At 52.2% G+C, this 23,609-nt stretch overlaps 1 protein-coding gene and 1 long non-coding RNA gene across 3 annotated transcripts in view; one reads left to right on the forward strand and one right to left on the reverse strand.

Moving 5' to 3' along the window:
• Positions 1-23,609, reverse strand: part of Hmcn2 (hemicentin 2) — a 156,143-nt gene that overhangs the window by 15,415 nt on the left and 117,119 nt on the right. For both annotated transcript variants that reach the window (XM_087899778.1, XM_087899779.1), the window contains 17 exons: positions 23,370-23,560; positions 22,942-23,023; positions 22,721-22,857; positions 21,915-22,056; positions 21,696-21,840; positions 20,942-21,069; positions 19,922-20,078; positions 18,983-19,104; positions 18,135-18,299; positions 16,608-16,715; positions 16,162-16,296; positions 15,503-15,637; positions 14,363-14,553; positions 13,312-13,525; positions 12,060-12,194; positions 11,463-11,653; positions 8,995-9,076 (listed from right to left, as the gene is read on the reverse strand). In XM_087899778.1, the coding sequence (XP_087755904.1) occupies positions 8,995-9,076; positions 11,463-11,653; positions 12,060-12,194; positions 13,312-13,525; positions 14,363-14,553; positions 15,503-15,637; positions 16,162-16,296; positions 16,608-16,715; positions 18,135-18,299; positions 18,983-19,104; positions 19,922-20,078; positions 20,942-21,069; positions 21,696-21,840; positions 21,915-22,056; positions 22,721-22,857; positions 22,942-23,023; positions 23,370-23,560 (2,460 nt within the window). The remainder of the gene's footprint in view (positions 1-8,994; positions 9,077-11,462; positions 11,654-12,059; positions 12,195-13,311; positions 13,526-14,362; positions 14,554-15,502; positions 15,638-16,161; positions 16,297-16,607; positions 16,716-18,134; positions 18,300-18,982; positions 19,105-19,921; positions 20,079-20,941; positions 21,070-21,695; positions 21,841-21,914; positions 22,057-22,720; positions 22,858-22,941; positions 23,024-23,369; positions 23,561-23,609) is intronic.
• On the forward strand, positions 18,157-20,030 carry LOC148118665 (uncharacterized). The gene is made up of 3 exons (XR_015735836.1): positions 18,157-18,296; positions 18,976-19,144; positions 19,267-20,030. It is a non-coding gene; the product is annotated as an uncharacterized LOC148118665 (long non-coding RNA).

Here is a 23,609-nt window from a genome sequence, read left to right on the forward strand (position 1 = left end):
AAAGCTCGCGGACCATCATGGAAGACAGGGCAGAAAGCCTGTAAGAGCCAGAGGTCAGGGAGAACCAGAGTAAACCTGCTCTGGATAGGACAGGACTGTGGAGGCCTTGCACTTGCTCTCCGCAGCTGTGGCTGCTTGCATAGACCAAACCAGCCAGCATTCTCACATAGACTGGGGCTGGGCCTATGAACGCTGTTCCTGAGGAGCTATTGGCAGCTGCTGGCTCTGGAGAGTAGGTTTCCTTTAACGATGTGGCCCCAAGAGGTTGGTCTCACTCCATCAGATGGCCCCACCCCAAGCCACAGCAGTATGCCCTGCATAAATTGGACTTGGTTAACTTATTAAAAAGAAAAGAATACAAAGTTGGGAGTGAGTGGGGGGGGTCTTAGAGGAGTTAGCAGGAGGAGAGGGTGAACACATTCAAAACACACTGCATCAAATACAAGTGTTATGTTTAAAAAATGCCGATTATGATTATGTATGCCTGTAACCCCCATGCCGTGGAGGGCAGAGATAGGAGGATTGCCAGGACTTGCTGGTCACCAGTCTAGTTCCAATTTCACTGACAGACCCTGTCTCAAGGGAATAACAAGCAAGACCCCTGACCTTCTCCTCTGAATTTTGCATGCAAATCCACAGGTATGTGCACTTGCACAAACATGTGTGCACACACATAATTACACACAAACATACACATAAATAAAATAATACACATGCTTATAATATATTGATAATGTGTAATATATTACATATTATAATACAATATATATGTTGTTTGTTTTTAGTAATGGGTCAAGACAGGGTTTCTCTGTGTAGTCCTGGCTATCCTGGAACTCACTTTGTAGACCAGGCTGGCCTCAAACTCAGACATCCACCTGCCTCTGCCTCGCAGTTTTCACTCCAGTTAGACCACAGCCACTCCACACGTCACCCAGCATTCATTTTAGGGACTATATAGCATTTCACTGTTTACCTCTATTGTGATTTCTCTGTATGGGGTCCCAATGGTAAAGTATTTAGGTCACTTCCAATGATTACAAACGTCTTCCCTGAGTCACCTGCCTCGAGGGCCCCTGAATGGGTGACCGTTTCCCCTCTGAAACCTGGGTGATGGTTCCTATCTACTCATAAACCCCATCATGGTGACTGAGGCAGAATAGGAGGGAGGCGCCTGGCTCTGGTGAGGACCGAGACTATTGACACCCTAATGCGGTGGGGGAAAGTGCAGAGAGGCCTCTGGTGCTGCTGCTGCGAGCTTCGGACCTGAGCAAACTGGCACCAGCTGGTGGACCAATGCAGCGGGAGCTTTCTCACTGTCGCGGAGACCAGAGTTCCAAAATCAGCTTCGCGAGACTGAAGCCAACGTGTAATGGGACTTTCAAATGCTCTGGGGAGACTTGCTTCCACCCCATCCAGCCTCTGGTAGCTGTGGCTCTCCTAGCTGGTGGCTGTACCATGCCCTCCTATGCCTCAACTGACTTTTGAATGCGGCTCTGCAGACATCTAGTGCCTTTTGTAAGAAACCGTGACTCCTCTGAGGCCTGCCAAGAAAGTCTAGGATGATTTCTAAAGCTCCTTCTTAGTCTGATCACACTGTGCTAATCACAGGTAGATCTGCCTCGAGGAGTCCCGTCTCAGCTCTCCACGGTCAGTTCTACAAGAACTGAGCCTGTGTGTGCTGTGACCTTATGACTCGGCTCTGGCACTTGTCCCAATAGAGACACAGGTATGCTCCCTGTGACCCAGATGGGACTCTCCTTTCTGAGCTCCTCAAAATCTCCCCCAACCTGGAAAGGATCCTCTAGGGGACCAGAAGCAAGGGTGGGCACATAGCGGAAAACTGTACAGCCTCAAAAAGGAAGAGATTTCAACACTATAGACTGCAGGGAACCAGGGGTCGGCTTGGTCTAGCTGCCTTGGGTGGCACGGTCATAGGTTTTTCAGGTTAGTCCATGGCTCCTTTGTCACAATGTGCCTTCCAGTTCCTAAGACCAGTGCGCTTCCTCAGACAGCGACACATTCAGGACATTTTGTGTTTCTCTGTGTGTTCCCTTAGGAAACATGGACGCTTGAGAGGACAATTGATCTTAGACATTAACCTTGTGTAGCCCGTATGACTTGCAAACTTCATTGTATCCTGGCAACTAAAACAGTATCGATCCTGGCAATTGCCATTATAGTCTGTTTCTAATTAAGGAATACAAAGTCTGATTGCTCTCAATAACATTGTCACAGCCTCTGCTATGCTGTGGCCTCTCCAACCTGCCTTATTTAATTCCTTGAGGCCCTGGCCCTATGAGATGACGTTGGCCCAGGAAGCAAGCGTGGGCGCTTACAATGGACGGTGTCACAGTGTTGTGCCAAGGAGGTCGGACTTGTGACGTGATCCCAGTTAGTGCTTCTCTCTGGTTTTGGTGGAGCTGGAGGTGGAGCCCTGGGCCACATCCACACTAGACACGGGCTCTTCAACCAAGCCTGCCCCAGCACAGGGATTTTATACAAGGACTGGGGAGATGGTTCATACACAGAAAATGAAAACTTTAAGTCTTAGACATGCAGTGGTGGTGCTCAGCTTTAATCCCAGCCCTCAGGAGGGAGAAGCAGGTGGATCTCTGTGAGTTCGAGGCCAGCCTGGTCTACAAGAGCTAGCTCCAGGCCAGGCCCTAAAACTACAGCAAAACTCTGTCTCAAAAAAAACAGAAAAAAAAGGACAAAAAAAAAAGTCTTAAAAATAAAAACCAAGCAAAGGGGAAAATATCATGCAACCATGACTAAGCAAAGTGCCCCCACCCCTACAAAGTACAAAACTTCAACAGAATGGACAAAATGAGTTTAGGGCCTAAGAAACTAGCCAAAGACCCACAATAAGCATAAAAGCTTCTGGAGCTTTAGCTGAGAACAGAGGCAGCCTGAAGCCTTTTGCCCAGAGCCCTGCTCGACCCACTGCACATGGCAGCCCGCTGGCGACTGTGAAAACTGTAGCTTTCTATCACCAGAGCCTGACTGCATTTTCAGCAGAGGGAGAAACACAGCCAGAGGCTGAAGTGTGTAGGGGAAAACCAACTGGAGGAGACAATAGCCACTCCAGTAGTCTAGCTGTGGAGACCGTAGAGCCTGCCAGAAATTTAACAAGGGAAGGGGGTGTGAAGAGGCCTGGGCGGGTTGCTTTCTTATACCCTGGGGCAGGGGGAGACGCAGGCAGAGGGAGACCATGATCACAATGTCTGGTTGAAGAAGTTTTGCGATGGCCACTTTCGGATCTTTGGCCGGTGAGTCGCACACCTATGCTTTCCCCTGTGTGGGCAGGCTGTCATTACTCCTTCAGGCTGAGCATTTCCTGGTTCCTGGTTGAGCCTGGGAGCTTCCATTGCTGCTGGGACCAAATGTTGCAAGCGGCATGATAAAGGACGGGGTCTCCCGCCAGCCTCCCTCCTCCACAGGGAAAGAAGACAGGGTCACTGTCAGGCTGGCTGCTCTGTGGCCTCTGCTGATACCCCAGAACGCTGAGAAGGCTCAGCATTGTGGGGGAGTCTGAGGCTTCTTGATTCCCAACAGGGCTCCCACTAACAGAGTGGGGAGAAGGCTCCCTCCTGAGGAAGTGGGAACAGTGTGTCCCCTCGTCAGGCCTGAGGAACTTGTGGAAGAATGATGGTCCCCGAAGGGTGTGGGGGAAGTGTGGGCGGCGCTCTGTCTACACACTGCACGGGTGTGCACAGTGATTGCCACAGTAATTGAAGCACGGTGACTGTCCTAGCGATTCCGCATCCTGCCTCGCCATTTGTCCCTTCTTCTGTTCTAAAATTTTGACTTAAATTACATTTACTTATTTAGGGGCTGGGGAGATGACTCAGTGGTCCAGACTGCATACTGTTCTTGCAAAGGATTGAATTTGATTCCCAGAATCTATGTCAGGTGACTCATAACTGCTTCCAACTCTGGCCTCTGTGGGCCCCTGCACTCATATGAGCATGCATGCACACACACACACTCGCACACACACACACACACACACACACACACACACACGCACGCACGTGCACACACAGAGTTTAAATTTTTAAATCTTTTTTTTGTATGTTGTGTGGTGGCTGTGGTGATGATGCATGTGTATATGCTGTGTGTGTGTGTGTTGTGTGTGTCTAGACACACATGTTCTACACATGTGGAGGTGAGAGGCTACCTTCTGGGAGTTGGTTTTTCTCTTCTACCACATGGGTCCCAGGGATTGAAAGGGATTGAACTCAGGCTGTCTGTCATTCTTGGGGATAAACTCGCCTTTACCCCTTGAGCCATCTCATCAGCCCTGCCATTCTTTCCTTTAGCCAGAGGGAAGGGGCTTTTGCTGGGCTTTCTATAATTTTTTTTTTGTGTGTGTGAGAACCTAGCTGTATTTCCAGATGTTGGCTCAGCCTCACCCAGCAGGTCAGAGGAGATTCACATTTCCTGATCCTCAGGCCCTGAGATCAGCCTTTTCCTTCAGTTTTTTCTGCTGTTTTCTGAAGTTCTGGGCTTCTGACTGTCCTTAGCAAGCAGGGGAGGCACACAGCTTAGAGGCTTTGTTTGTGACCAGGTCCACCCCACCAGTGACAAAAGCCCCTAGCAAACTCAGGATGAGGAGACCCCCAGTGGGACAGATAGCTGTCCACATCAGACAGAGAGAGACTGAGTCAGGTAGGGTGGGTGAGGAAGGGTGATTCTCTAGGGTGACTGATCAGTGCCACAAGCAGGGCAAAGAAACCTAAGTGTGGACAGGAAAGGAGGAAGAGAAAAAAAAACAAAGGAAAGAAGAAACAGACTCTGTTCATACATGACATATAGAAGTGCCCTTGTGATTACCATTAATGAATAAAAAAAACTGCTTTGGACCTATAGCAAGGCAGAACTTAGGTAGGTAGGGAAAGCTAGGCTGAATGCTGGGAGAAAGAAGGGTCAAGTCAGAGAGAAGTCACGGATCTGTTGCCTGAGACAGATGCTGGGAACTTTAGCCAGTAAGCCACAGCCACGTGGTGATATACAGAATAATAGAGATGGGTTAGTTTAGGATATGAGTTTAGCCAGAAATAAGCTTAAGCGATTGGCCAAACAGTGTTCCAAATAATACGGTTTTCTGAGTGGTTATTTCGTGGCTGGGCGACTGGGACAAACAAGCGACCCTTCCCCCAACACCCACGTGTAGTAAACCCTATGAAATGGATGGGAAATCCATCAAAATTAAAAACTAAGCTAGTGAGGCCATGGGGCATAAGATCAAGATAAAAACCCCTAGGGTGGGCTGACAAGGTGGTGAGGCAGGTAAAAGCACTTGCCACATAAGCCTGACTATCTGAGAGCCAAGTCTCAGAACCCATGTGAAAGCCCGCATCCGCAGATCCAACACTGCTATGGGCCAGTCAGCCTGGAGCTTACAGCATCCCACAAAGAAGATGGAAAGAGAACCAACTCCCCAAAACTGTCCTCCGACTTCCATGTGTGTGATGGTGATGGTGGTGGTGGAGATGATGGTAATAGTGATGGTGGTGGTGATGGTGATGGTGGTGGTGATGGTGATGATGGTGGTGATGGTGATGATGGTGATGGTGATGATGGTGATGATGATGATGGTGATGGTGATGGTGGTGGTGATGGTGATGATGATGGTGATGGTGATGATGGTGATGGTGATGGTGGTGGTGATGGTGATGATGATGATGGTGGTGGTGATGGTGATGGTGGTGGTGATGGTGGTGGTGATGGTGATGATGGTGATGATGATGATGGTGATGGTGATGGTGGTGGTGATGGTGATGATGATGATGGTGGTGGTGATGGTGATGGTGGAGATGGTGATGGTAATGGTGGAGATGGTGATGATGATGGTGGTGGTGATGGTGATGGTGGTGGTGATGGTGATGATGGTGATGGTGGTGGTGATGATGATGATGGTGGTGGTGGTGATGGTGATGGTGGAGATGGGGGATGATGATAGGGATGATGATGGTGGTGATGGTGGTGATGATGGTGATGGTGGTGATGATGGTGATGGTGGTGATGATGGTGATGGTGGTGATGATGATGATGAGGATGATGATGATAGTGATAATGAGCTGGGGATGTAGCTGAGTTGGTAGAGGGCTTGCTTAGAATGCAAAGCCCTGAGTTCAATCCCTATAAATGAATAAATTGTGGTGGGGCATGACTGAAACTCTTGCACTCTGAGGCAGAGGCAGGAGGATTGTGAGTTCAAGATCCTGTGACTCCCTCACCCTCAGATCAACTGTACTTCTATGAACTAGCAACAAAAACTCCCAAATCAAGCAATTTTAGGCAAAATAAGAAAATACTCAGTCTCTCTCAGAGTCTTTGTTGTCTAGGTTCTCCGGGTTGTGGACTGTAGGGTGGCTATTCTTTGTTGTATGTCTAAAAGTCACTAATGAGTGAATTGGGAGCTTGGGGCAGGGAGAGGGTGAAAGGGGAGAGGGGAGGAAGGGGAATGAGGAAAGTGTATCGCTCAATTAAAAACAAATAAAATAAAATTAAAAAAACCAACAACAACAAAAAATACTTAGTAATTGGTTTAGCAAAGCAAATATTGTGGCCTACTCAGAAGTCTGATGTGTCCTGAGAGAAATTAGGGGTCTACAGGAAAATACTGGACCCTTACTTCATTTAAAAATGAGCTCAGTTGGGCGATGGTGGTGCATGCCTTTAATCCCAGCACTCGGGAGTCAGAGGCAGGCTGATCTCTGAGAGTTTGAGACCAGCCTGATTTACAAGAGCTAGTTCTAGGACAGGCTCCAAAACTACAGAGAAACCCTGTCTTGAACCCCCTCCCCCAAAAAAGAGCTCAAAATGGATCATAGACCCTGTGTAAGAACCAGAGCTACGAAAATTGTAGGGGTGTGTGTGTGGTGGTAGTGGTGTGAGGTGTGGTGGTGGTGGTGGTGGTGGTGGTGGTGGTGGTGGTGGTGTGTGTGTGTGTGTGTGTGAGACGTGTGGTGCTTGTTTATGCGTGTACTTGGTGAGGTCAGAGGTCAGCCTCAGGTGCTGGCCACCGTGTTTACTGAGACAGGTTTCTTCCTTGGCCTGAAGCTCATCAGTTAGGTCGATCTGATTGTCCAGTAAGTCCTTGGGATCCACTTCCCGCCACTGCCCAGTACTGGGATTACAAACGTGTGCCACCATACAGAGCTCTAACATTCTGTTTTTACATTTACTTATTCACGTCTGCCATGGCGTGAGCGAGGGGGCCAGAGGACAACCCGTGGGAGACAGTTCTCAGGGTGTACTGTGTGGATTCCACAGACTGAATTGAGGGGGTTGGGCTCGGCAACAAGCACCCTGACCTGCCAAGTCATCTCACCAGGACCACAGTTTAGTGTGAGCTCTGGACATTGAATTTGGGTCTTCGTATTTGCAGGATAAGCACTGCATCGTTTCTCCAGCCCCAAGGACTTAAAAAAGAGACATGACACTAACTAAATATATAATCCAAAATGTACAACACGAGCTAAGTATGGACTTCCTTAAAATTTACACTTTAGCCCGTCTTCAAAGGCTTTGCCAAGAAAAGTCCGACAGGCTTTTTCTTCACAGCTCAGAGGAACCAGAACCAAGGCGGGTGTCTGGATCCCATCCAAGTGAAAGTTCCAGAAGAGCAGCGTCTGGAGAAGCAGGAAGCAGGCCACGGTGGGCCTGGGGCTGGCCTGGGAGCAGGGGTGAAGACAGGGGTCACAGGAAGTTCTTGCCGACAGAGATCTGCCAGGTGTGGCCGCACTTTCACAGATCTGTGATTTTATCAACAGCCACTGGGATAAGTACCTTTCTTTTAAAAAGATTTTAAATTATGTATATGTATGTGCATCTATGTGTGAGTGTGTGCATGTGAGTGTAAATGCCTAGAGCCCAGAAGAGGGTGCTAAGGACCCCTGGAGCTGGAGTAGAGGAAGTTGTGAGTTTTCTGACCTGGGTGCTGGGAACTGAACTCCTGTCTTCTGGAATAGCAATATTCTTTACCACTGGGCCATCTATCTAGTCTACCCTCACCCATACCCCACCTTCTAAAAAACTTCTTCCTTAATTAGAGTTTCACAGTGTAGGCTTGGCTGGCTTGAAACTCACTATATAGCCCAGGCTGCTCATGCACTCTCAGTAATCCTTCTGCCTCAGCTTCCTAAGGGCTGAGATTATGGATTTGTGCTGCCACACTCAATGTGAATTATAGCTCAGCAGAGCAGGGTGTCTTTTGTTATGAAAACTCAGGGCCGCAATTAGTGGGATAAGAGAATAACAAGGATTATTTGGAGTGCTGGGAATTGGTATTGGTGGGTGGGTTCCCTTTATGGGATCTTGCTGTGCTAGACATCAGGTCGAATGCCGTACTTCATCTTCAATATGACATTTTCTGTAGGGCTGGGGAAATGACTCAGTGGGTAGGGTGTTTGGTGTACAAACATGGTGACCTGCATTTGATTGGAAGCCAGGCAGTGCACGTTTGAAACCCCATTGCTGGGACGGCAGAAGCAGGAGATTTGGGGCCTCCTTGGCCAGTCATCCTAATCATCCAGCGAGGTCCTGGTTCACTGGGAGACCCGTGGTCTCAGAACAGTAAGGTGGGCATCAGCAGAGGAAGATTCAGGACATCAGCCTCTGGCCTCCACATGTTTCTGCACCCCTGAGCTCTGCCACCACACCCCTCCAACACACACGAAATACTTTCTGCAAAACCCTCACGACTCCTTCACAGGTTTTCCTGAGGCTCAGACAGTACTGAGCTGCGTGTCCAACGTAAGACTCGTCACTTTAACCTCAAAGGCAGTTTCGATTGAATAGAAACAACAATAATAAAAATAGCAGCAACATTTTTTCAGCCCGACCCTGAGTTGCACCCTAAGTTTGGGAAACGTTTCATGGGGCTTCAGTGACCCCTTCCACGTAATTAACCATACCCAGCCACAGCTGGCCCTGAGTGCCCCTGTCACCCGACCTCCGCCTGCTAGGGACAGGGCTGAAACTCACTCTGAAGCACGAGTGTCACGGCTTTCGTCACAGCGCCCATCTCGTTCGTGGCCACGCACTGGTACCGTCCTGCATCGTCCATCTGCAGGGGGCAAGGACGGGTGCTCAGGTGAGGACACGGGGCAGCTGGGCACAAACGGGTGGCTGTGCTGGGACTCAGCTAGCTGGGAAGTAGGGTGGGTGGTAGACAGGGAAACAGGATTCCTGAAGCAGCAAAGGCGCCCGAGGCCATACGTCTGCTATGCAGGAGAATCCCTCTGCACTCAGAACAGGGAGGTGGAGGAGGACCTTGCTGCCCTGGGCAGTCTTGTGTTGGGGAAAGCACAGTTTTGATTCTCCCAGATGCCGACGTGAGCTCTGCCACACATTGTTGGGATTTTGATGTCCTGGGGATATTTTTGCTAAGTACTATCAAGTACACCTAAAAATTATTATATATTTACTGTTTAATATGTGCGTGTGTATGTGTGTGTGTGTGTGTGTGTGTGTGTGTTCACGCGCATGCACATGCACCTATGTGGAGGTCAGAGGTCAACGTTGGGTGTCATCTATCCACCTTGTTCTCTCTGGCCTGGAACTCAACAAGAATACTAAGCTTGGCTGACCAGAGAGGCAAAGATCAACCTGTGTATTTGCTTAGGACTTGGATTATTTGAGTTACGAGGCCCAGCTTCTAAAATGTGGGTCCTGGGGATCGAACTCCAGTCTTCATGCATTGTGATACTTTGCTGACAGAGCCGTCTCCCCAGTCCATGCCTGGTACGTTTAAAGCCTAAGGCTTCTCAGGATGCTCGCCCTAGAGTATGACACACACAGGGTCTGCAGCCCACAAACTCGGTGACTAATGACACTCTCCATTCACAGGGAGTTATATCTATGACTCAAGTCTGTGGTGAACAGGGAGACACCTCCGTTCTTTTTTCTCCATGCTGTTGCTGCTAGATTTTTTAAATTTTATTTTTAAAAGCAGAGCATGATGGTATACACTTTTAATCCCAGCTGTCAGGAAAGAGAGGCAAGCAAATCTCTATGAGTTCAAGGCCGGCCTATTCTACATAGTGAGTTCCAGGCCAGCTGAGGCTACTTCATGAGACCCTGTCTCAAAATAAAACAAAACCAACAACAACAACAACAAAACTATAACTCCCAAACACATCAAGACCAAAAGAAATATTTAAAAAATAAAAAGCCAAACAATCCCCCTAACCTATGTCTATTAATTTTTTTTGTTGTTTTTTGAGATCATGCCTGGCTCCATCTGAGGGGATGAATCCAGAGTGGCATGGTACCCTGCCCATGCCAAGGAGGTGTTATCTCTCCAGGAGGTGGTTTCTAGGGACCTGTATGATGCAGAGCTGAGGGTGGAGATCTGGAGGCCAGATCCACATGGCTGAGTTCATTGCAACCACATTACCAGGTCTCTGGAGACTCAGCTTCCCATTCTCTAAAAGAAAAAGAGCTGCCAGGACAATTGCAAGTATCCCCAGGACTGTTGTATGTGTCCCCAGAACTGTTACAGGTGTCCCCAAGTCTGTTGCAGGTGTGCCCAGAACTGTTGCAGGTGTCCCCAGGACTGTTGCAGGTGTCCCCAGGACTGTTGCAGGTGTGCCTAGAACTGTTGCAGGTGTCCCCAGAACTGTTGCAGGTGTTCCCAGGACTGTTGCAGGTGTGCCTAGAACTGTTGCAGGTGTCCCGAGGACTGTTGCATGTGTCCTCATGACTGTTGTAGGTATCTCTAATACTGTTGCGAGTGTCTCCCTGACTGTTGCAAGTGTCCCTACAACAGTTGCAGGTGTCCTCAGGATTGTTGTAGGTATTTCTAAAACTGTTGCAGGTATTTCCCTGACTGTTGCAGGTGTCCCCAGGAATGTCACAGGTGTTAAACCTCATGACGCTCATGGTGACTCAGGCGGGCGGCTGTCACTGCAGCTGCTCTTGCCCTAGGCCAGTTTTTAATCACTATCTGCGTGGTTCCCAAGTGGGCAGGTCCACAGCCTATGATCACGTGGTGCAAGGGTGGCCTGATGAGTGTCAGTGTCACTGACTGCGGGGACGTGGGGTGCAGATGAAAGCTCGGAGGTGAGCATAGGGAACAGGCAACAGAGACAGGGCAGAGCCCCAGCCACCTGCATGCACGGTGGCCCTGATCTCCGGTGTCGTCATTTATACAGTGGGGTCAGAGTTACCTATTACCTACCTAGCCTGCTCACATTAAAAATAATATTAAGGTGACTTTTCTCACAGGCCACTCTTAAATATCTGGCATAAGTCCTCTCTAGGGATGATTTCCCACTATTAGCCTGCGAGGCAGAAATAACCAGGGAGCATGGTAAGGCACAGACAGTAAGTAGGGGCGGGGTGATACCTAGCGAATAAGCAAGGAAGTGCTGTATCGACTGTAGGGTATGGTGCGAGCCTAAAGAGCCCCTAAACAGCTGTAAAAGGCATAGCACTGGGCCCCGCCTTGCCTTGGTCCTGAGGATGGTCAGGGAGCCGTTCTGCTGCACGAGGTAGAGGCGGTTAACTGGCAGTGGAAGGCTATCTTTGGTCCAGCGAATGTCTGGAGCTGGGTCTCCACGAACCACACAGTCTAGCTGGATGCTGCCCCCTACAGGTTCTACTAGGTAGGAGAAGGCTTCTCCTTGCAGGACTGGCGCCTCTATAAGAGCCAACACCAAAGCAATAGTCAGGAGGGAGGCCCCCTTGAAGCCCGGCTTTTCTTTAACCCACCAAATGCTGTTCAGCCCCTGCCTCCCTCCTGAGGCCTAAGGAAGCTCTTGCTGGCCCAGCATGGCTGTGCACAGTCAATGTACTACTGGGAGGGCAAACAGCTGGATTCCCCAAAGCTGGCCGTGATCCCCAGGAACTGGGCTGGAAGGGAATGAGAAATCGCTATGATTGATTAATGATGTCTGAGTAGACGCAGGAAGGAATCTCGTCTTATATGCATCGACGGTCCTGGTCCATGTAGATGGATCACCCCAGCTGCAGATCACACTGTATGTTCCTTCTTAAACAGCAGGAAATAGGTCTATGGGGAAAGATCGTGTGGGCTCCCGTACTACCCTTCACGTGGATGAAGCTGACAGCCTGCACACGGCCAACTCTGTTCTCAGCCCAGCACACGTAGGACCCACTGTCCTCTCTGGCCACGGCTGCCCGCTGCAGTATGCTGCCCCCGTCCTGCTCAGACACCCCCTCTGTGGTAGAAAAAGAGAAGTTCATGACTTTCAGTACAGGAATTAGGACCTCCATCCCTGGACATTCCGCTGAGGCTTGTGCATCCAGAAGGTGCTCGACAGGGATGCAGACCCGATGGGAGGGTCCCAGGAAGCCAGCTGACTGGGTCAGATCTTTCTGTGGAGGCCACAAGCCACAGAGGATGTGGCCAGAGAATCTGCCTGTTTTATAACTTCCAAGTGACAGCCACGGGTAGGCCTTTGGGGCCTATTAACATAAAGGACCAGGCAAAGAATTGGAGGCCTGTAATCCAGTGTTTGGGAATGAAGACAGTAGGCTCAGGAGCTCAAGGCCAGCCTGGGCTACACAATGTCCTGCAATCTCCCTGATCGGCTAGTCCAGTGGTTCCCACCCTTCCTAATGCTACAACCCTGAAACACTGTTCCTCATGTTGCGGTGACCCCCAACCATAAAATTATTTTTGTTGCTACTTCATAACTGTAATCTTACTGCTGTTATGAATTGTAGTGCAAATATCTGATATTTACAGATCTGATATTAGATATCTGCTGTGGGACAGACGCTGCCATCCTGGGGGAATTTATTTGGGATGCCGCGTGTATTTCTGTGTTGCGTCGTCCTGTCCCTGGTACCCCTGCCTTCCTCTGTGTCACAGGAGACGCAGCTGGGACATCTGCTGCAACTCCCTTGGAAAGGGTGCTCAGCAGGCCTGGTCTTAGACTTGGGATGAGTGATGCTCTTTGCAGTAGAAAATGACATTTTTGGGGGTGGGGTACCCAGAGATTCACTGGAGAAGCAGGCATTTGTCAGGTACCTACAGTGTACTCTGACATTATGTTCCCCTCGGGTCTCAGAGGGAGGACAGTTACCTCCTGTGGGAGTTGCGTCTCAGGGCCAGAACACAGGTAGCCCCTCCTGACCGGAGGTCTCTGGAGCTGGTCTACTACTCAGATGGCTCATTGCCAGCTCTGACGTATGGCTTAGGAGTGTGCTCATAGGCAGGCTTCCCTGTCTCCCTGTATAGCCTGGACATCCAGAGCCTGAAGGACCTGCTGCCACCCTCTCCTACCTCCTAGGTCCCAGCTCTCGTCACCCCTGACTCCAGGAGACCCAAACCTGTCACAGGTTGGTCGTTGACGGTCCAGCCAATGCGGGGTGTTGGGCTGCCCCGGGCTGCACAGCGAAGCCATAGCCTGTCCCCAAGGCGTAGGCTGCGGTCCCCAGGCAAGGTGGTGAGGACAGGCAGTGTCAGGATAGTGAGATGCACACGGCGGCGGGCGCGGCCCACAGCATTCTCTGCAGTGCAGATGTATGTGCCTGCATCCTGGTCCTGTGGGCAGAGGGGGATGGTTCAGGATGGAGACTGCCTCTGTATGTAGCCTGGGCCAGAACACCCTTGGAGACCCATTTGGAGCATCCAAACCAGGGAAGTATAACGGTTTTTCCCCAGATCCTGAAGTCAGCAACAGGCCAGCTTCCCTGAGGTTAGGGAAGTATCCATTGTTTTTTAACCACCCAAGCTTTGACCACATAACCAAGTCACGGGCCCCAGTCCTGCTTCCTGAGACTTACTGAGTGCCTAACCTTGTGTTCAAACTGACCCACGCCAGTTCATTCACGTTTGAAACATCTAAGAAGTGGTTCCAACTTTGGGGGCCTTTGCAGAGAAAACCCAGTGATGTTCTGAGGGGAGAGGTTCGATAGGGCACTGAGGCTGTGGGGGCAGGGGCCGGGACCCTGAAAGCCCTCACGGCTGTATGTCACCCTGCAGCTACCACGCCATTGAAAACGTGGCTTCTTTTACGGTGCTGATAATCAGTGGTGTGGATCCCCACAGTCCGGGGCTCTGCACCACCCCCTGAGCTTGGAGGACACTCATCACCAAGGCTGGCTGAGAGCAACTGATGCTCTTTGGAGACCCAAGGTGTTGCTATGCCTCTCTGGGAGGTGGTGGAGGAGGTCCAGTTTCAAACCTGGCTTCTGATTATGGACAGAAGCTTTCTTGGGACATCCAGTTGCACTCTGAGCCTTGGCTTATCCTTTCGGGTGGGATGCCAGCACTTCTCTCCCAGGTTCCCAGGAGCTAAAGGGCCTAGCAGAACTCAGGGATAACCTTGGCTATCAGGTGGTGCTCCACAGATATCTGCCACCCTGGAACCACACTCACCTCAGAGTTCTTCACCAGGAGCTCCCCAGAAGGCTGCAGGGTGAATTTGCCGTCAGCTTCAGACACCAGCTGGCCGTCCTTTTCCCAAGTGATGGTTGGCTCAGGGTTGCCCTTGGCTGTACAGGGCAGGAGGGCGTGGGAGCCCTCAGTGGTGGACAAATCTGGGAGGCCATTCTCAATCACAGGCGGGACTGTGGGGAGATGGGATGCCCATTTGGGGCTGGGTTAAGCTGTGGTAGGGTGGGCTGTTCTGTGACACTGTGCTTTGTGGTGCCCTCAGTCCCTATTAGCATCTACCCACTGCCCAGCCATAGGTCATTGCCTGTGGTCTGAATGATCAGAGGGTTCTGCTTGTTGATATCATGTCAGGGTGACCCTTTTGCACCTGTGTGCCCAGGTGTGAACACAGATGTGTATGTACACACATACAATGATTTAACAAATGTAGTAGGGGCAGAGACTGTGTAGGTCCCATTAGCACAGGTCCCTGTGTGTGACAACCTCAGAGACCATGTGTTGAGAAGCTTGTACAACTCGTTCCCATAGGGACTAAGCTAGGGGCAGAGTGAAGGTCACAGGTCGGTGTGCTTGGTGTCATTCATCTGGTGACGTGTATCCATGCTCGGCAAGCAGGCTCAGCAGGGTATGGAACCAGGAGCCACTCTGGACTCGTGGCAAAGTCTGACCTTAGCTGCAGAGCCATGGCCATGCAAACATCCTGCCAGCAATCACAGGGCCAGAGAAGCCTGAGCCCCGCTAAAGGCCCTCTACATGGTGAGCAGACATTGGCAGACCGTAGGCTCAAGCTAAGGGAGAGCCACATAGCAGCTTCTGGTCAGGGCCAATAGCTACTATCATCAAGTTTACAAGAAGAAAGGCCAGGCTAGCACCCCAGGAAGGGCTGGAGAAGGCAGAGGGTGAGTGTTTATGCCTGGAGCCCGACTGTGGTCAAGAGGAAAGTAAGGGCTCTCCCTAGTTCCTTCAGCAGTCCTGGGTAGGGAAGAAGTAGGGGTAGGTCAGTCGGGGCCTGAAGACCATGGAGAGAGAGAGAGAGAGAGAGAGAGAGAGAGAGAGAGAGAGAGAGAGCGTCTCAAAGCCCTGGGCCAAACCATGTCTCCTGCAGGTCCCTTCTGGGCCCACCTTGCACCACCAGCCTGGTCTTTGCCATGGCACTGCCCACACTGTTCTGGGCAATGCAGAAGTAGTTCCCGGCATCCTCTGGGCTGGTGTGCGTGATCCACAGCTGGCCGTTGGTGAGTACCTGTGTACGTGTTCCTGGATTTGGAAGGATAAAATTAAGAATAATTTCTGGGATGTGGGGAGTGGTTCTCAACCTGGGGGTCAGGACCCCTTTGGGGAGGAGGTCACATAGCAGATATCCTGAATATCAGTTATTTACATTATGATTCATAACAGTGACAAAAATTACAGTTGCAAAGCAGCAATTAAACAATTTTGTGGTTGGGGGGTCACCACAATATGAAGAACGGTGTTAAGGGGGTCACAGCATTAGGAAGGTTGGGAACCACTGGCCTCGAGGGACCAGATGTGACTGGATGATCTGTCTGATTTGCTGGTGTCATAGAGTGAGGGAGCACACAGGGCACTCCCAGACTTCCCAGAGCGTCTCTGGGCGCTCAGATAGGATTTCAGAAAGGAGGGCAGGAGAGGGGTCACCAGAGCAGGCGGTGGGACTGTGTCTCTGGCCCAAGTTGGGCTATGCGGGACTTCTCCCAGGGGCCTCCTGGGCAGGAAGGAGGACCACCTTGCCCTTCCAGCTGGCCTCTGTGAGGTCTCACCTTCAGGGAGGCTGAGCCCCTCCTTCTGCCAGATAATCGCTGGCTGGGGGATGCCAGAGGCCTCACAGGGCAGCAGCACCTCCTCCGCCGCCACAACCTGAACCACGCTGGGCAGTGGCTTCACCACCGGGGAGGCTGCAGGCACAGAACACAGAGGTTTCTTTCACAAGAGTTCCTCAACCAGGATGTATATCAAGGACGCCTCTCAAAGAATAGGGGCTCTGTAACCTCAGGCCAGCAAGCGAGGCTGCAGGGAACCCTTTCTTTCCCAAAGATTCCGAACCAGGAATTAATTTCAGGTAACTGGTGTGTGTGTGTGTGTGTGTGTGATGGGGAGGGGTGACTCAGGGCTAAGGTCTCCCCTATACTCCTAGCACCCCCTGCCTCCAGTTCCTCACCTACTCCTTTTACCCAGGGGCCTCAGGTGGCCCAGTTGGAGGGCTTACCTTGCACTGTGAGGACCATGTGCTTGCGGGCCACCCCCGCAGCATTGCGAGCTGTGCAGGTGTAGCGGCCAGCGTGGATAGGAAGGGCCTGCTCAATCTCCAGAGCACCTGTGGGGGGGAGCCAGGCATGGTGGGGGGAAGGGGACAGGGCTGGGAACAGGAATTCCTAGTGATGGAGGGGGCAGGGTTGTTACCAATACCCGTTCAAACTGTCTCTGCTGCCCCATGGGGAGCAGAGGGCATGCTGACCAGGTTCTAAGCCCACTAGGCTCCCTGCCCAAGATGTGACTCTGACACCTTCCTCTGCTCTCTGGGCCTCAGTTTCTCAATGTGCCCAATGACAGTCTGACACTATGGGCTGCATGGCCTCCCATCGGTGGGAGCCCGGGGTCAGCTGTTCCTTGCTGGAAACCCTGGCTTTCTCCATGCACTCCTCCTCTGGCTTCTGAGCCTCCAGGGATTCTCTCTGATCTCCCATCTGCCTCTCACAGCTTCAGGAGCAGTGAGTCCCAGCTCAACCTCACGCAAAGTATTTGGGGGGTGCTGCTTGGGGACCGCTGGGGCCTACTGGGTCGGGGAGGTGAGCAAGGTCACTGGCCTGTAACCCCAGGCTGGAAGCAGGGATCCATTGCACATTGAAAATCGGGGGACACCCCGCCCAATGGTCTTGAAGACTGGGTTTCCTAGCTAACAAGAGCATGCAAGCCCATTTTGACAAGTAAATGCAATTCTTTTTGTTGTTTTGTTTTTTTCAAGACGGGGTTTCTCTGTGTAGTCCTTGCTGTCCTGGAACTCACTCTGTAGACCAGGCTGGCTTTGAACTCAGAGGTCTGCCTGCCTTTGCCCTTTTGCCTTGCATTTTTTTTTTTTTTGAGACATGGTATCACATAGCCCAGGGTGACTTTGACTTTGAACCTACTCTAGCTAAGGATGAAATTCTAATTTCTAATTCTGACACCATGGGCTGCATGGCCTCCCAGCGGTGGGAGCCCTGGGTTAGCTGTTCCTTGCTGGGAATTCTAATCTTCTTGCCTCCTCCTCTTAAGTACTGGGATTACAGGTGTGGACCACTGAGCGGGCTTTGTGTGGCTCAGTGGATGGAATCCAGGTTTTGGCGCATGCTTAGGAGAGTAGTCTCTTGAGTGAGCTGTGTTCTCAGCACAGCCACGACATTTTACAAATCACCCTGTTAGCCAAACTCCATCAAAAATAGGTACCTTCAAACACCAAAAGGTCAAGAGCATGGTTTTAAAATGAAGGCTGGTGCCCTTGGGTGAAGCTAGCTTTTCCAACACTCTCAGGGGTTTTCTCATGATTTTCCCAGGATCCCGGAGTTCCTCTACAAGGCCTCAGGCAGCAGCACAGTGTACAGGAAAGGGTATTGAGACTCAGAGAGGGTGAGAGTCTTTCCTCAGGCCACACAGCAAAATGAGGGAACCTTTTCTTCTTTGCGGCCCAGGACTCTTCCATGCCTCTGTGCAGCCTCCTCCCTCCTCGGTGGTTTCTCTGCTGCTCGTCCTTACTTACCGGAGGGCAAGACCCGGTAGCCGCTGCCCCTTGCTCCCAGCTGGGTGCCTGCTTTGCTCCAGGATACGGCTGGGGCTGGTGACCCCGTGCTGTGGCACGTGAGGACCACGGGCGCCATCCTGGTCACCGTGAAAGCTGTCTGGTCGTCCGCAATAGTGGGAGGTACTGAAACACAAGAGAAGTCCCTGCTGAGGCACAGAGGGGACTGGTGGCCACGGGCCTACAGGGCCACGGGGACCACGGGGACCACGGAGCCATGGGGACAGGACTGTCATGAAGGGAGGCTTCATGACACGAGGGGGCACAAGTGATGACAGGGATAGAGGATGAAGGTGTGGGCGTGGCCAAGTCATTCTGGCACACTCAGCAGATATTCTGGGCACATAGATACAGTCATGAATAGCTTTTGGGAGGGACATTGGCCTCGTGACTAGGGATGGTGACTCTGGAGAAGGTGGCACTCAGTTGAAATCTGGAGGAGAAGGAGTTGGCTGGAGGAAGGAAGCATGCTCCTTACAGAGGGAGCAGCATTGCAGGGGTCCTGAGGTGAGGGACAGCATAGCTGGTCCCAGAGTAAGCCACGGGGCAAGCTGAACTGGGTGCATCATCGGGGCTGGACCTCACAGCCTGGTGGGTCCAGCCGAAACTTTAGTCTGCCTGAGAGCAGAGACAGCAAGGAAGGAGTAGGTGGTGACAAGGTCAGAGTTGGGTTGAGACTATTCTAGACTAGGGGACTCTCAGAAACTGTGCCACACCCAAATTACACTAAACTGGTAGGAAGTGAGACCCCGGAGGGCTTCCTGAAGGAGGGTGTTGTGCCCACACTTCCCGTCTCTGCCAGGACTCACCGAGGACGGTCACCTGGTAGCGCCTGCGGGACTCGCCCACCTCGTTGTTCACCACACACTCAAACTGGGCTGAGTCCTGAGGGCCAGGAGCCGCAAGGAGCAGGGCATTGGAAGGCAGGAGCCTGGGGCAGACAAATGGATGGCCGAAGTGAGCGGCCTGGGGTGAGTTAAATTGGTCTCCCTGCCCAGACCTACCCTGCCTCTACCCCTAGACATGACTCATGAGGTATCTTTTGGGGCTGGAGAGATGGCTCAGAGGTTAACAGCACCTCTTCCTCTTCCAGGGGACTCAAGTTCTGTTCCCATCATGCATGTCAAGTGATTGACAACGGCCTATAACTCCAGCTCCAGGGGATCTGAGACCCTCTTCAGCCCCGTGGGTAACTGCACACATTTGGGATCCATATATTCAACACAGCCAACATCATACACATTGGAGAAAAAAAAAGTTTCTTCTAGAACTTTCTACTCTTATGAAGTCTCAGCTCTTGGACTTGTGATTTACTTCTGTTCCCATCCATGTTTCTCTGCCTCCTGCATGTTTGGGACCGTGATTCAGGTTATGACAACTGATCTCCAATCAGAAGTGATGAGATACACAAAACGCTTCTGATGGTCACTAACCATCGGCTGTGTGTGAGACACGGGCAACACTCGAAGGCTCTCAGAAGCAGCCACAGGGTTCATGTGTGCCCAACAAATAGCCTGCCATTGAGGTTCCCCTAGTACTCTCATGCCCTGTTTTCAATGTGCTGAACGAATCCCTGGTGTTTCTCTGTGGGGGCCATGTGTTCCCGCACCTCATCTCTGGCCAGGTGATCCTATCTGCTCCAGTGGCACCCCGAGGTCTGGGACCCTCCTCACTGACCCTGCCACACTCTGTAGGGTGGGGTCCCCCAACCTCCCATGTCTCGCCATTGTAGACGGACTGTTTGTTACCGGTAGGTGTCTTGCTGCCGGCGGAAGTCCAGCTTCTGCCCATCCTTCCACCAGCTCACCAGGGGCTTGGGAGAACCCCTGGCCTCACAGGGCAGCGAGGCTGGGCTGTGGGCGGTCAGGGTCAGGTTGGAGGGGCCAGGGGCAATGGTCGGGGGCTCTGGGGAGAGGTTGGTTATTAGGAGGCAGGCACAGGATGGGGGACATGGGGGCTTCCTGAGACTGTGCCCAGAGAGGAAGCTCAGACTTGGGACACTCATTGCCAGAGTCAACCCATCCCATGGAGCTGAGGGATAAGGGTGCTCTCCAGAGAGGACTGACATCAGGCCTTTATGCTGGATTGTTTGGACCTTTTGTTTGGTTTGGTTTTTCGTTTTTTGAGGCAGCGTTTTTCTGTGTAGCTTTGGAGCCTGTCCTGGCACTCACTCTGTAGACCAGGCTGGCCTCGAACTCATAGAGATCCGCCAGCCTCTGCCTCCCAAGTTGTGCAATTCAAGGCGTGTGTCACCCACTGCCTGGGGCCTGTTTGGGCCTTTTGAGTCGTCCCTAATTTGGTGCCTTCCTGACACCCCATCCTTGAGGGAGGCTGCCAGGGTTTCTCTCCTCAGCCCTGCCTGAGGACAGAGTCCTGGAAGGCAGCACCTGACTCACTGACTTTGAGTCAGTTCACTTAGCCCCTTTGACATTCTGTGCTTTGCCATTTACCTAAAGAAGGGTGTATAACACATGTGTCCTCTGGGAACATAGGGGGAAACTCCTGGGTTTCATGGATAAAACCTCTTAAGGATCATTGCTTTTGGACCCTGACATCTGGAACAACTCAAAACTTGCAGGACTGGCTCCCAGGAGGACTGGTTCCCAGCAGGACTGGCTCCCAGGAGGACTGGCTCCCAGGAGGACTGGTTCCCAGGAGGACTGGTTCCCAGGAGGACTAGTTCCCAGCAGGACTGGCTCCCAGCAGGACAGGTTACCAGCAGGAGTGGATGCTAAAGGCAGGAAGAATGCCTTTCCCTGTCCACCTACCAAAGACTCTGAGGTCTAGGCCTTGCCGGTCAGAACCAGCAGAGTTGGACGCCAGGCAGAGGTAGTGTCCAGCATCCTGTGCCAGGACTGGATGGATCTTCAGCGAGCCCTCGGGCAGAAACTCTAGCCTGGAACAGAAAGAGGGGTTGCCATGGAGATAAGTACTCGGGGCTCTGAGAGGGGCTGGACCCTTGACTGTCTCCAGCAAGATGCCCTCTACTGCCCCCAGCTCTCCCTACAAAAGGATTAAAATTCAGACCTGCACATGAGAGACCAACACCACCTGGCAGGAGAGAGGTCAAGAGGGCTGCTCCAAGTGGCAGTGTGCTATTTTGAGATTGGCCCCATTGGCCAGGCAGTACCAGGCAGTCCTGCCCGTAGACACAGTAGATTGGATAGTGGATGCCATCATTCAGGCTGGGCCAATGGCATTGCATGCCTTGGGAATTGGGTTTGGTAGTCACAGAGGGCAGGCATGCTCCACAGAGGTGGAGAGAGGGTACCTGCCGTGCTCACAGAGGTAGGAGAGAGTGTGGACAAGGAGAGAGAGAGAAGTGGAGGAGAGGACACCATATTTAGAGAGAAACAGATTAATAAAGTCAATGGCGTGCCTGTCCTTGTGATCCGACAGCCACCCTCATCCTGTGTGAAGTCACTTTTCTGCTCCAACTGCCCAGGAGATTTTCTTTTTGTGACTGGCAAAGAAGACCCTAAACCCAAGATTCTCCTGAAGCCCTCCCCTTCTGGCTCCCACCTGGGGTTCCCAGGATCCAGAAGGACCCCATCCTTCCGCCAGCTCATGAGGGGCGTGGGCATGCCTTGGGCCTGGCAGGGCAGCAGGGCCGTGCGGTTCACTGAGATGTCCACTGTCGTCGGTCCTGGCTGGATGGTGGGTGCCGCTGGGAAAGAGCAGAGGGCAGGGCTGGGAGCCTGTGGCTCTGAGGGGATGGGGGGTAGGGAGGAGGACACTCACTGTGGATCTCCACGTGGAAAGCCACGCTGGTGCTGCCTGCGGTGTTGCGGGCCGTGCAGCTGTAGTCTCCACCGTCGGCCGTGCTCAGCGCCTGCAGCTTGAGGAACCTGCCCTGCTCTGGGAACTGTGTATGGGCATCTTCCTGCAGAGCCCACCAGAGTGGGGGGGGGAGATCTTTATTGGCACTTGGCTATGACCTTGGTCTCACAGATTCAGAACTGAGTCCTGAGTTGCATCCTCTGGCTGGGAAAGTCAGGGGGCAGAAGGGAAGAAGGATCTAGCCCCTCTCTGAGTTCCACCTGCAGGTCTGTACCACGATCCCTCCCTTAGCTTCTGAATGATGGTTCCGGATGGATCAAACCAGTCTTGGTGCAAATAAGCACTAGGCTAGGAGGTCTGAGGAACCTATGAGACTTGGCAGCAAGGGTCTCGACTCCATCTTAGGCTAGCAACAGACCTGCAGCAGATGGTTACTCTGCGGAGAGCTCCTGCAACCTGGAGGGGCCGAGTACTGCCATCAGCCCACCCAAAGGCCTGCAAACCCACAGTCCCCAGCTACAAACTGGACCTTTGGGAAGGGTGGGCATAGACAGCTTGTCATAGATTTGGGTCACAAACTCCTCAGTGTAACCCGAAGGTACCATGGAAAGAACACCAGGCACGACTCTGGTCTTGCTGTAGACACTATACGGAGTGACACTATTCATCAAGGTAGACGATGTGCCCACAGTAGACATGAAAAGTGATGTCCAGGGCAGACCCTCAGCGCCCTCAGAGGCCCCAGAGATGGAGATGAAGGGGCCCACCTGAAGCAGGATGCCACCTCGATGCCATTCAATCTCTGGTGCTGGCTCCGCCTCCACGGAGCACTCCAGGATCAGCTGCCCTGGAGCCAAGCCAACCACAGAGCGGGGACCCCGGGGCCCAACAACATTTGGAGGGGCTAGGGGAATAAGAGAATATGATAGATGGACCCACCCACTCAGGCCCCAATGTGCCTCTCCTTCCCTGTCCCTATGGCACCTACCTTGAACCCTGACCCGGAAGCTCTTCTCAACTTCGCCTGCAGGGCTCTCAGCCAGGCAGGTGTACAGCCCCGCATTGTTCGCCTGGAAATAGAGCAAGGAGATCAGCTGCTTCTGGTCCCAAGTGTCAGAAGCCTCCCCACCTTCCAGTCAGCTTATCCCTTGCTAGAATTCTCTCTCCATCTTGCTTTTGAGGTGCAACCAGGGCAGGCCTGCAACTTCTGGGAAATCCCTCTTGCCCCCGCAATCTGGTTTCTCTATCATCCTTGGCTCTGGCCTGCCTAGGAGTCCATAGGACATAGGCCAGGGATCATGCCCATAGCCACAAGGCACACAAGAGAGGATGTAGGGCAGGCTTGGTAGCTGCCCACAAAACAGCGGCGGTTTACTCTCCAGTACCAACTCAACCCCAGTGGGCAGGCACCAGTACCTGCACGTTCCTCACGCGGAGCACACGGCCAGCTGGGCTGCCTTTCTCTCCTCTCCTCAGGGCCTGGCCGTCTTTATGCCAAGTGATGTTGGGTGGGGGGATGCCTCGGGCCTCACACGTGAGTTCCAGGTGGGCACCAGGTGTCAGCGACAGCTCGGAAGTCTGGCCAGAGTCCTCAATGTGAGGGGGATCTGCAAGAAGTCCACCTAGGGTCAGACATTTCTCCCTCCCTCACCACCC

Source organism: Myodes glareolus, chromosome 21, assembly GCF_982192425.1.
Source record: "Myodes glareolus chromosome 21, mMyoGla1.1, whole genome shotgun sequence".
In the NCBI taxonomy this organism is placed as follows: domain Eukaryota; kingdom Metazoa; phylum Chordata; class Mammalia; order Rodentia; family Cricetidae; genus Myodes; species Myodes glareolus.